Source organism: Heterodontus francisci, chromosome 3 (assembly GCF_036365525.1).
Source record: "Heterodontus francisci isolate sHetFra1 chromosome 3, sHetFra1.hap1, whole genome shotgun sequence".
NCBI classification, from domain to species: domain Eukaryota; kingdom Metazoa; phylum Chordata; class Chondrichthyes; order Heterodontiformes; family Heterodontidae; genus Heterodontus; species Heterodontus francisci.
Window position 1 is genome coordinate 28,237,907 of NC_090373.1, and position 12,073 is coordinate 28,249,979.

General features: G+C 52.8%; 1 protein-coding gene across 5 annotated transcripts in view; it reads left to right on the forward strand.

Annotated features, from left to right (window-relative positions):
• The window catches only part of vit (vitrin), a 197,365-nt gene that overhangs the window by 88,342 nt on the left and 96,950 nt on the right, over positions 1–12,073 (forward strand). For 4 of the 5 annotated variants that reach the window (XM_068020391.1, XM_068020408.1, XM_068020413.1 and 1 more), the window contains exons 2-4: positions 850–990; positions 3,030–3,089; positions 9,463–9,619. In XM_068020391.1, the coding sequence (XP_067876492.1) occupies positions 957–990; positions 3,030–3,089; positions 9,463–9,619 (251 nt within the window). In that variant the 5' untranslated portion in view covers positions 850–956. The remainder of the gene's footprint in view (positions 1–849; positions 991–3,029; positions 3,090–9,462; positions 9,620–12,073) is intronic. The other variant, XM_068020401.1, reaches the window with a different exon arrangement.

Sequence of the window (12,073 nt, forward strand, 5' to 3'; positions counted from 1 at the left end):
ACAAAATGTCTCTATTTTCAGCAAACTCAAGTTCTGTACTACTAAATGACTACTTACCAAATTCCTGAATGAAGCACCCAATATTTATCCCTCAATCAACATCATGTCCTGAGGTCTTGAAAGGCAAATTTGACACAAGACTTTACATGCGTGACTATGTGACACCTGAATTGTGATAGACATCTTAAAGTATAAAGCTTCAGTGATTGTAATAACTTTAAAACGCCTTGATTTTAACATTTTCATCCTTGTTTTCAAATCTCTTCATGGCCTCGCCCCTCCCTATCTCTGTAATCTCCCCCAAGAACATAAGAACCTAAGAACCAGGAGCAGGAGTAGACCATCTGCTCTGCCATTCAATAAGATCATGATCTTCTGCCTCAACTCCTGTCTGCTCCCCATATCCCTTGATTCCCTGAGAGACCAAAAAATATACTCAACGATAGAGCATCCACAACCCTCTGGGGTAGAGAATTCCAAAGAGTCACAACCCTCTGAGTGAAGACGTTTCTCCTCCATTCAGTCCAAAATGATCGTCCCCTTATCCTGAGGCTTTGCCCCTGTGTTCTAGATTCCCCAGCCAGGGGAAACAGTGTCACCATTGGCGGCCGTGCCTTTAGTCGCCAAGGCCATAAGCTCTGAAATTCCCTCCATAAACCTCTCCAACTCTCTCTCCTCCTTCGAGACGTTTCTTAAAACCTATATCTCCTTATGTGGATCACTGTCAAATTTAGTCTGATTATGCTCCTCTGAAGTGCCTTGGGATATTTTACCACGTGAAAGGCACTGTATAAATGTAAGTTGTTGTTGTAAGCTCTTACAAGTTCTATAATTCTGTTTTCGCTTCAGATGACGACATTCTGTGTGTTTCCACGTGATCAGCCGAGGCCCTGTTCATGAAGTGATTTCATCTAAAGTCTAAACAGCGCGCTTCGTGACCCGATCTCAATCTCGCAATGAGCTCATCCGCTATAGGAGCCTTCACCCTTGGTAGGTGGCAGCAATCTTGTGCCCCTTTATTTGTCTGAGTCGCTGCCTGCGGAGAGATGTGGCACTGAATAGGGGATAGGTTCCAGACAGAGCAATGTGTAGTTTCCTTGCACTCTTCTACGTGAAGTTGTCCTGTTTAAAAATGAGCTCCCACCCCAGGTTGCTTCCCCAAATCAGTCCAAACCTTTGTTATTGAACTGTATCTCCCTGAGATCCACTAATCCCAACTTCCACTCACCTTTTCATGTTCCCCCGTCCACAAGGCACTATCTCATTCCCTTTTTAAATGAATTGATGGACACTGCTTTCAATAATTGTTTGTGGTCGAGAATCCTACCTTCTAACCAATCTGTGTACCGTGTCAGGAAATACTGGAAATGTTCAGCAGGTGAGGCAGCATCTGTGGGCCAAATTTTGTCACGGAGGAGGAGGAGGAGGAGGCGGAGGTGGAGGCCGGGAAATTCAGACAGTTATACATCGTGATGATTCCCCACGTTGTCCTGCCTTCGGGCGAGTTTACAAAGGGTGGGTTGCCATGGGAATTGGTAACCCGCTCCACATTGGCAGGCAGACAATTAAGGCCCTACTTCGGGGTCATTTTCAGAACCTGCCGGCATTTTCCCAGAGTCAGACTGGCCCCCCGCTGAGTTCAGAGCCTGGCAGTAACTTGGAGGCAGCCTCCGGGCAGCAGGCCAGAGGGCCATTGGCGCCTCCTCTCATTGGCTCAATGAATGAGCTGCAAGTATGAAAAGGCCGCATTTGCGGCCAAACCATTAAAACCCCTCCACACTGATGGCCTTAACAACTGTTGGCCTTCCTTCATTTTAAATTTCAGCAGGTTTCGGAGAGCACCTCCATTATGAGACGCCCCAGCACTTGCCATTCTGCCTCAGCAGTGTCCACCTCGCTCCGGTGAGTGCTGTGGGGCCTCCCATTGAGCCTCTCGCCTTGGGAACCTGCCTGTCATCCTTAATGGATGGTGAATGCAGAGCCGACCAATTAGGAGCCCGCCTTGCGTATAGTTGCGCCAGTGGGCACCTTGATGACAAGCGCGGGTTCAGAACCCACACCTGGTCCTGATGTCGAGTTCCGGACTCCAGCAGGAAAATTCAGCCCAATGTTTCAGGTCAATGAGCTTTTGAAAGGTTCATCCTACCTGTCTCTCGCCACAGATACTGTCTGACCTGCTGAGTGTTTCCAGCATTTTCTCTTTTCATTCCCTATCTCTAGCATCTGCAGTATTCTGCATTTTGTGTAGTGTCAGCTGAGGTTCAGTGGGTTGCACTCTCACATCTGAGTCAGGGTGTGGGTTCAAGCTCCACTCCAGAGTCTTCAGCACACTCTGGCGCAGCACTGAGGGAGTTCTGCACTGCCAGAGGTGCCGACATTTCAAATGAGACGTTAAACCAAGGCCCCCATCTGCCCTCTCCAGTAGATGTACAAGATCCCAGGGGAATTCTCCCCGATGTATTTATCCCTCTACCTACATTACTAAAAAACTGATTATCTGCTAATTTATCTCGTTACTATGTGTAATTTGGCTGCTGTGTTTCCTACATTGCAACAGGAAGTATTCCATTGGCTCGGAAGTGCTTTGTGACATTCTTTCAGTCTCTGCTCATGTTGAATAAGTTAGATGATAAGTCCTCACAGAACCCTTGGCTCTTCCCAATCTGCAGGTAAAAAAAAAATGCTGCCTCCATTGTTTCTCACATTCGTGATGGCCAAACACGGGCATTTGAGGGTGACTGTTCTAAATTTACACTCCTGTCATAGGATCCCAATCCCTGGGAGAATATGTCGGGAAATCGCAGGGCTGTGACCTTCCATCCAATAATATTCACCCGTAGATTTTCGTCTGTAATACGAGCAGAAGGAGCATGGCAAGGAGCGCGGCTGGCACTTCATGATATGCAACCCTGACGGGCAAGGAGTTTACCAGGAGTGCAGAATCCTAAACCTGCGGGTGCATTTGCTGGTGCAATTTAGACAAGCTGAGGCAGAGTGAGTGTTGACAATCCTTTCTCTTCTCTTTGCAGTCCTGTTGCTGACTTTGGCAGAAGGTGTGAGAGAGAAGGGGCGGAAGAGCAAAAGAACATGTAGGTGAACGATTCGGACACCCAGACACCATGTGACTGCTTCCTGCCAACAGGAGAACATCCAAAGGCAAACCAGGCACTGGGCTTCATTTCTATAGAACAGAGAGGTTGTGCCAATCAGGAAAGAACACACAGGCTGGGCTTCATTTCTAGAGGGATAGAATTGAAAAGTAGGGAAGTTATGTTAAACTTGTATAGAAACTTGGTCAGATCACAATTGGAGTATTGTGAAGAGTTTCAGTCAACGTATTACAAAAAGGATTTGGAGGAACTGGAGAAGGTGCCGAAAATGATTAGCAAGGGTGATACCTGAACTGAGAGGAGATACTTATCAGGAAAGATTGAACAGGCTGGGGGTCTTTCCTCTAGAAAAGACAAGACTGAGGGGCAACCTGATAGAGGTCTTTAAAATTATGATAGGGTAGATGTAGAGAAAATGTTTCCACTTGTGTGGGAGTCTAAAAAACTAGAGGCCTTAAATATAAGGTAGTCAGTAATAAATCCAATAGGGAGTTCAGGAGACACTACTTTACTCAAAAAGTCAAAAGAAAAGAAAGGAAGTCTTGCATTTATATGACGCCTTTCATGACCACCAGACATCTCAAAGTGCTTTACAGTCAATGAAATACAGTCGCTGTTGTAATGTAGGAAACATGGCAGCCAAGTTGCACACAAACAGTAATGCAATAATGACCAGATAATCTGTATTTGTGAGGTTGGTTGAGGGATAAATATTGGCCAGGATGCCAGGGAGAACTCCCCTGCTGTTCTTCGAAATAGAGGCATAGTATCTTCTACATGCATCCGAGAGGGCAGACATGGCCTCAGTTTAATGTTTCATCCAAAAGACAGCACTGCCAGGAATGCAGTACTCCATTAGAATGTCAGCCTAGATTTTTGTGTATAACTCCCAGAGTAGGTCTTGAACCCACAACCTTTTGACACTAGAGGGAAGAATCCACCAAACAAGCCACAGCTACTACCATGGTAAGGTGATGGGACTCACTACCACAATGGGAAGTTGCAGTAAATAGCGGAGATGCATTGAAGGGGAAACTTGATAAGTACATGAGGGAGAAAGGGCATGGTGACAGGGTGAGGTGAAGTAGGGTGGGAGTCAGCTTGTGTGGAGCAAAAGCCTGTTTCGGTGCTGGACTGGACAGAGGGCTCACGGTGGGTCTGACCACAACTGGACACAGGGCTCACCATGGGTCTGACCACAACTGGACAGAGGGCTCACCATGGGTCTGACCACAACTGGACAGAGGGCTCACCATGGGTCTGACCACAACTGGACAGAGGGCTCACGGTGGGTCTGACCACAACTGGAGAAAGGGCTCACGGTGGGTCTGACCACAACTGGACACAGGGCCCATGGTGGGTCTGACCACAACTGGAGAAAGGGCTCACGGTGGGTCTGACCTCAACTGGACAGAGGGCTCACGGTGGGTCTGACCACAACTGGACACAGGGATCACGGTGGGTCTGACCACAACTGGACACAGGGCTCACGGTGGGTCTGACCACAACTGGACACAGGGCTCATGGTGGGTCTGACCACAACTGGACACAGGGCTCATGGTGGGTCTGACCACAACTGGACACAGGGCTCACGGTGGGTCTGACCACAACTGGACACAGGGCTCACGCTGGGTCTGACCACAACTGGACACAGGGCTCACGGTGGGTCTGACCACAACTGGAGAAAGGGCTCACGGTGGGTCTGACCACAACTGGACACAGGGCTCACGGTGGGTCTGACCACAACTGGACACAGGGCTCATGGTGGGTCTGACCACAACTGGACACAGGGCTCACGGTGGGTCTGACCACAACTGGACAGAGGGCTCACCATGGGTCTGACCACAACTGGACAGAGGGCTCACCATGGGTCTGACCACAACTGGACAGAGGGCTCACGGTGGGTCTGACCACAACTGGAGAAAGGGCTCACGGTGGGTCTGACCACAACTGGACACAGGGCCCATGGTGGGTCTGACCACAACTGGAGAAAGGGCTCACGGTGGGTCTGACCTCAACTGGACAGAGGGCTCACGGTGGGTCTGACCACAACTGGACACAGGGATCACGGTGGGTCTGACCACAACTGGACACAGGGCTCACGGTGGGTCTGACCACAACTGGACACAGGGCTCATGGTGGGTCTGACCACAACTGGACACAGGGCTCATGGTGGGTCTGACCACAACTGGACACAGGGCTCACGGTGGGTCTGACCACAACTGGACACAGGGCTCACGCTGGGTCTGACCACAACTGGACACAGGGCTCACGGTGGGTCTGACCACAACTGGAGAAAGGGCTCACGGTGGGTCTGACCACAACTGGACACAGGGCTCACGGTGGGTCTGACCACAACTGGACACAGGGCTCATGGTGGGTCTGACCACAACTGGACACAGGGCTCACGGTGGGTCTGACCACAACTGGACACAGGGCTCACGGTGGGTCTGACCACAACTGGACACAGGGCTCACGCTGGGTCTGACCACAACTGGACACAGGGCTCACGGTGGGTCTGACCACAACTGGAGAAAGGGCTCACGGTGGGTCTGACCACAACTGGACACAGAACTCACGGTGGGTCTGACCACAACTGGACACAGGGCTATCGCTGGGTCTGAACACAACTGGACAGAGGGCTCACGATGTGTCTGACCACAACTGGACAGAGGGCTCACGCTGAGTCTGACCACAACTGGACACAGGACTCACGGTGGGTCTGACCACAACTGGACACAGGGCTCACGGTGGGTCTGACCACAACTGGACACAGGGCTCACGGTGGGTCTGACCACAACTGGACACAGGGCTCATGGTGGGTCTGACCACAACTGGACACAGGGCTCACGGTGGGTCTGACCACAACTGGACACAGGGCTCACGGTGGGTCTGACCACAACTGGACACAGGGCTCACGGTGGGTCTGACCACAACTGGACACAGGGCTCACGGTGGGTCTGACCACAACTGGACACAGGGCTCATGGTGGGTCTGACCACAACTGGACACAGGGCTCACGGTGGGTCTGACCACAACTGGACACAGGGCTCACGCTGGGTCTGACCATAACTGGACACAGGGCTCACGCTGGGTCTGACCACAACTGGACACAGGGCTCACGGTGGGTCTGACCACAACTGGAGAAAGGGCTCACGGTGGGTCTGACCACAACTGGAGAAAGGGCTCACGGTGGGTCTGACCACAACTGGACACAGGGCTCACGCTGGGTCTGACCACAACTGGACACAGGGCTCACGCTGGGTCTGACCACAACTGGACACAGGGCTATCGCTGGGTCTGAACAAAACTGGACACTGGGCTATCGCTGGGTCTGACCACAACAGGACACAGGGCTCACGGTGGGTCTGACCACAACTGGACAGAGGGCTCACGGTGGGTCTGACCACAACTGGACAGAGGGCTCACGGTGGGTCTGACCACAACTGGACACAGGGCTCACCATGGGTCTGACCACAACTGGACAGAGGGGTCACGGTGGGTCTGACCACAACTGGACAGAGGGCTCACGCTGAGTCTGACTACAACTGGACACAGGACTCACGGTGGGTCTGACCACAAGTGGACACAGGACTCACGGTAGGTCTGACCACAACTGGACACAGGGCTCACGGTGGGTCTGACCACAACTGGACACAGGGCTCATGGTGGGTCTGACCACAACTGGACACAGGGCTCACGGTGGGTCTGACCACAACTGGACACAGGGCTCACGGTGGGTCTGACCACAACTGGACACAGGGCTCATGGTGGGTCTGACCACAACTGGACACAGGGCTCATGGTGGGTCTGACCACAACTGGACACAGGGCTCACGGTGGGTCTGACCACAACTGGACACAGGGCTCACGCTGGGTCTGACCACATCTGGACACAGGGCTCACGGTGGGTCTGACCATAACTGGAGAAAGGGCTCACGGTGGGTCTGACCACAACTGGAGAAAGGGCTCACGGTGGGTCTGACCACAACTGGACACAGGGCTCACGGTGGGTCTGACCACAACTGGACACAGGGCTCACGCTGGGTCTGACCACAACTGGACACAGGGCTATCGCTGGGTCTGAACACAACTGGACACAGGGCTATCGCTGGGTCTGACCACAACAGGACACAGGGCTCACGGTGGGTCTGACCACAACTGGACAGAGGGCTCACGGTGGGTCTGACCACAACTGGACAGAGGGCTCACGGTGGGTCTGACCACAACTGGACACAGGGCTCACCATGGGTCTGACCACAACTGGACAGAGGGGTCACGGTGGGTCTGACCACAACTGGACACAGGGCTCACGGTGGGTCTGAACACAACTGGACACAGGGCTCACCATGGGTCTGACCACAACTGGACACAGGGCTATCGCTGGGTCTGAAGACAACTGGACAGAGGGCTCACGGTGGGTCTGACCACAACTGGAGAAAGGGCTCACGGTGGGTCTGACCACAACTGGACACAGGGCTCATGGTGGGTCTGACCACAACTGGAGAAAGGGCTCACGGTGGGTCTGACCTCAACTGGACAGAGGGCTCACGGTGGGTCTGACCACAACTGGACACAGGGCTCACGGTGGGTCTGACCACAACTGGACACAGGGCTCATGGTGGGTCTGACCACAACTGGACACAGGGCTCATGGTGGGTCTGACCACAACTGGACACAGGGCTCACGCTGGGTCTGACCACAACTGGACACAGGGCTCACGCTGGGTCTGACCACAACTGGACACAGGGCTCACGCTGGGTCTGACCACAACTGGACACAGGGCTCACGCTGGGTCTGACCACAACTGGACACAGGGCTCATGGTGGGTCTGACCACAACTGGACACAGGGCTCATGGTGGGTCTGACCACAACTGGACACAGGGCTCACGCTGGGTCTGACCACAACTGGACACAGGGCTCACGCTGGGTCTGACCACAACTGGACACAGGGCTCACGGTGGGTCTGACCACAACTGGACACAGGGCTCACGGTGGGTCTGACCACAACTGGACACAGGGCTCACGGTGGGTCTGACCACAACTGGACACAGGGCTCATGGTGGGTCTGACCACAACTGGACACAGGGCTCACGGTGGGTCTGACCACAACTGGAGAAAGGGCTCACGGTGGGTCTGACCACAACTGGACACAGGACTCACGGGTCTGACCACAACTGGACACAGGGCTATCGCTGGGTCTGAACACAACTGGACAGAGGGCTCACGGTGGGTCTGACCACAACTGGACAGAGGGCTCACGCTGAGTCTGACCACAACTGGACACAGGACTTACGCTGGGTCTGACCACAACTGGACACAGGACTCACGCTGGGTCTGACCACAACTGGACAGAGGACTCACGGTGGGTCTGACCACAACTGGAGAAAGGGCTCACGGTAGGTCTGACCACAACTGGACACAGGGCTCACGCTGGGTCTGACCACAACTGGACAGAGGGCCCACGGTGGGTCTGACCACAACTGGACAGAGGGCTCACGCTGAGTCTGACCACAACTGGACACAGGACTCACGGTGGGTCTGACCACAACTGGACACAGGGCTCACGGTGGGTCTGACCACAACTGGACACAGGGCTCACGGTGGGTCTGACCACAACTGGACACAGGGCTCACGGTGGGTCTGACCACAACTGGACACAGGGCTCACGGTGGGTCTGACCACAACTGGACACAGGGCTCACGGTGGGTCTGACCACAACTGGACAGAGGGCTCACGGTGGGTCTGACCACAACTGGACACAGGGCTCACGCTGAGTCTGACCACAACTGGACACAGGGCTCACGGTGGGTCTGACCACAACTGGACAGAGGGCTCACGCTGAGTCTGACCACAACTGGACACAGGGCTCACGGTGGGTCTGACCACAACTGGACAGAGGGCTCACGCTGAGTCTGACCACAACTGGACAGAGGGCTCACGCTGAGTCTGACCACAACTGGACACAGGACTCACGCTGGGTCTGACCACAACTGGACAGAGGGCTCACGCTGGGTCTGACCACAACTGGACAGAGGGCTCACGGTGGGTCTGACCACAACTGGACAGAGGGCTCACGCTGAGTCTGACCACAACTGGACACAGGACTCACGCTGGGTCTGACCACAACTGGACAGAGGGCTCACGCTGAGTCTGACCACAACTGGACACAGGACTCACGCTCACAGTGGGCCTGACCAGGGTGGTGTGCAGGTTGGTCCTGATTGTCTCTGCCTTGTACCTTACTGTTCTCACTCTGTGATTTGATTGTTTATGAACCCGATTTTATCTCTGTGTAAGTGAATGAGTTTTGAATGAGTTAATAATTGTCTGTTTGTGTTTACATCTTCAGTCTTGCCTCAGATAGACTGTGACATCAGAGCGGGCAAGATAAAGGTGTCTGAGTTTGTCGCGAGGTGCCCACCCGGATGTGTGGGCACGAAGCAGGCTGTCTGGGGCACTGACATCTACGCATCCGTTTCCAGTGTGTGTGGTGCAGCTATTCACAGGTCAACAGCTCTCCTGTTTTTGTTACATTCGAGTGGTTTACAGATGTCATTTCTCTCCTCGGCAACATGTTGTATTAGCCATCTGGTCTCAGGCTCAGCCTGCTTAGCATCACAGAATACACCAGTACAGAAGGAGGCCATTCAGCCCATTGTGCCTGATCTCTCTTAGTTCACTAGATTGATTCCTGGGTTGAGAGGGTGTCCTCTGAAGAAAGATTGGGTAGAATGGGATTATACTCTCTGGAGTTTAGAAGAATGAGAGGTGATCTCATTGAAACATATAAAATTCTTCGAGGACTTAACTGGGTAGATTCTGAGGGGCTGCTTCCCCGGTTGGAGAGTCTAGATCTAGGGGGTAATAGTTTTAGAATAAGGGGTCAGCGATTTCGCACTGAAATGAGAAATTTCTTCACTCAAAGGGTTGTGAATCATTGAAATTTTCTACTGCAGAGGGTTCTGGATACTCAATCATTGAGTATATACAAGACTGAGATTGATAGATATCTGGTTACTAAAGGAATGTGTGGAGTGGGCAGGAAAGTGGAGTTTATTTATTTATTTAGAGATACAGCACTGAAACAGGCCCTTCGGCCCACCGAGTCTGTGCTGACCATCAACCACCCATTTATACTAATCCTACATTAATCCCATATTCTCTACCACATCCCCACCTTCTCTCAATTCCCTTACCAATACGAGAGGCAATTTACAATAACCAATTTACCTATCAACCTGCAAGTCTTTTGCTGTGGGAGGAAACCGGAGCACCCGGTGGAAACCCACACGGCCACTGGGAGAACTTGCAAACTCCGCACAGGCAGTACCCAGAATTGAACCCAGGTCGCTGGAGCTGTGAGGCTGCGGTGCTAAGCACTGCGCCACTGTGCCGCCCTCCCCCGAGTTGCGGTGTAAGATATGCCATGATCGTATTGAATGGTGGAGCAGGCTCGAGAGGTTTTAATATTCATAACAGTTTACTATGACATTTTCATGCTTAAAAAAGCAAATGTCATGAGTGAAGTCTTGATCCCACTGCCCTGGATGACTCCCTTTCAGCCTCCTGTCAGGGTTGAATTTAACTGATCGTAGCTATGTTAATGTTAACACCAGCCTTGATTGCTCAAGGACCATTCCAACGAAACATCACAGGGACCATGCTAATGCTTGCCTGATATCAGCTCCTTGTGGGTGAAGCTCCAATTTGGAACTCTCCCCAAAAGGCTGCTGAGGTTGGGGGTCAATTGAAACTTTCAACACAGAGATTGGTAGATTTTTGTTAACTAAGGGTGTTAAGGGATATGCAACCAAGGCGGGTAAATGGAGTTAAGATACAGATGAGCGGTGATCTAATTGAATGGCGGAACAGGTTTGAGGGGCTGAATGGCCTCCTCCTATTCCTATGACTATGCATTTGGAAATTTGGTCCAGTTTGCTCACCGCTCCCGATCTCTGTAATCTCCTGTAACCCTGCGAAACTTCTGCATTTCTCCAGTTCTGACCACTTGTGCTTCTCCGATTTAAATCACTCCACCACTGGTACCATGTCTTCAGCTTCCAAAGTCCTAAGCTTACAGAGAGAGGGAGGGTTGTAGGGCTGGAGGAGGTTACAGAGAGAGGGAGGGTTGTAGGGCTGGAGGAGGTTACAGGGATAGGAAGGGTTGTAGGGTTGGAGAAGGGTACAGAGAGAGGGAGGGTTGTAGGGTTGGAGAAGGGTACAGAGAGAGGGAGGGTTGTAGGGCTGGAGGTGGTTACAGGGATGGGGAGGGTTGGAGGAGGGTACAGAGAGAGAGAGGGTTGTAGGGCTGGAGGAGGTTACAGAGATAGGGAGGGTTGTAGGGTTGGAGGAGGTTACAGAGATAGGGAGGGTTGTAGGGCTGGAGGAGGTTACAGAGAGAGGGAGGGTTGTAGGGCTGGAGGAGGTTGCAGGGATAGGGAGGATTGTAGGGTTGGAGAAGGGTACAGAGAGAGGAAGGGTTGTAGGGCTGGAGGTGGTTACAGGGATGGGGAGGGTTGTAGGAGGGTACAGAGAGAGGGAGGGTTGTAGGGCTGGAGGAGGTCACAGAGAGGGAGGGTTGTAGGGTTGGAGGAGGTTACAGGGATAGGGAGAGTTGTAGGGCTGGAGGAGGTTACAGAGAGAGGGAGGGTTGTAGGGCTGGAGGAGGTTACAGAGGGAAGCAGGGTTGTTGAGTTGGAGAAGGTTACACGGATAGGGAGGGTTGTAGGGCTGGAGGAGGTTACAGGGAGGGAGGGTTGTAGGACTAGAGGAGGTTACAGGGATAGGAAGGGTTGTAGGGCTGGAGGAGGTTACAGGGATAGGGAGGGTTGTAGGGCTGGAGGAGGTTACAGGGATAGTGAGGGATGGAGGGGCTGGAGGAGGTTACAGGGAGGGAGGGTTGTAGGGGCTGGAGGAGGTTCCAGAGGGAGGCAGGGTTGTAGGGCTGGAGCAGGTTACAG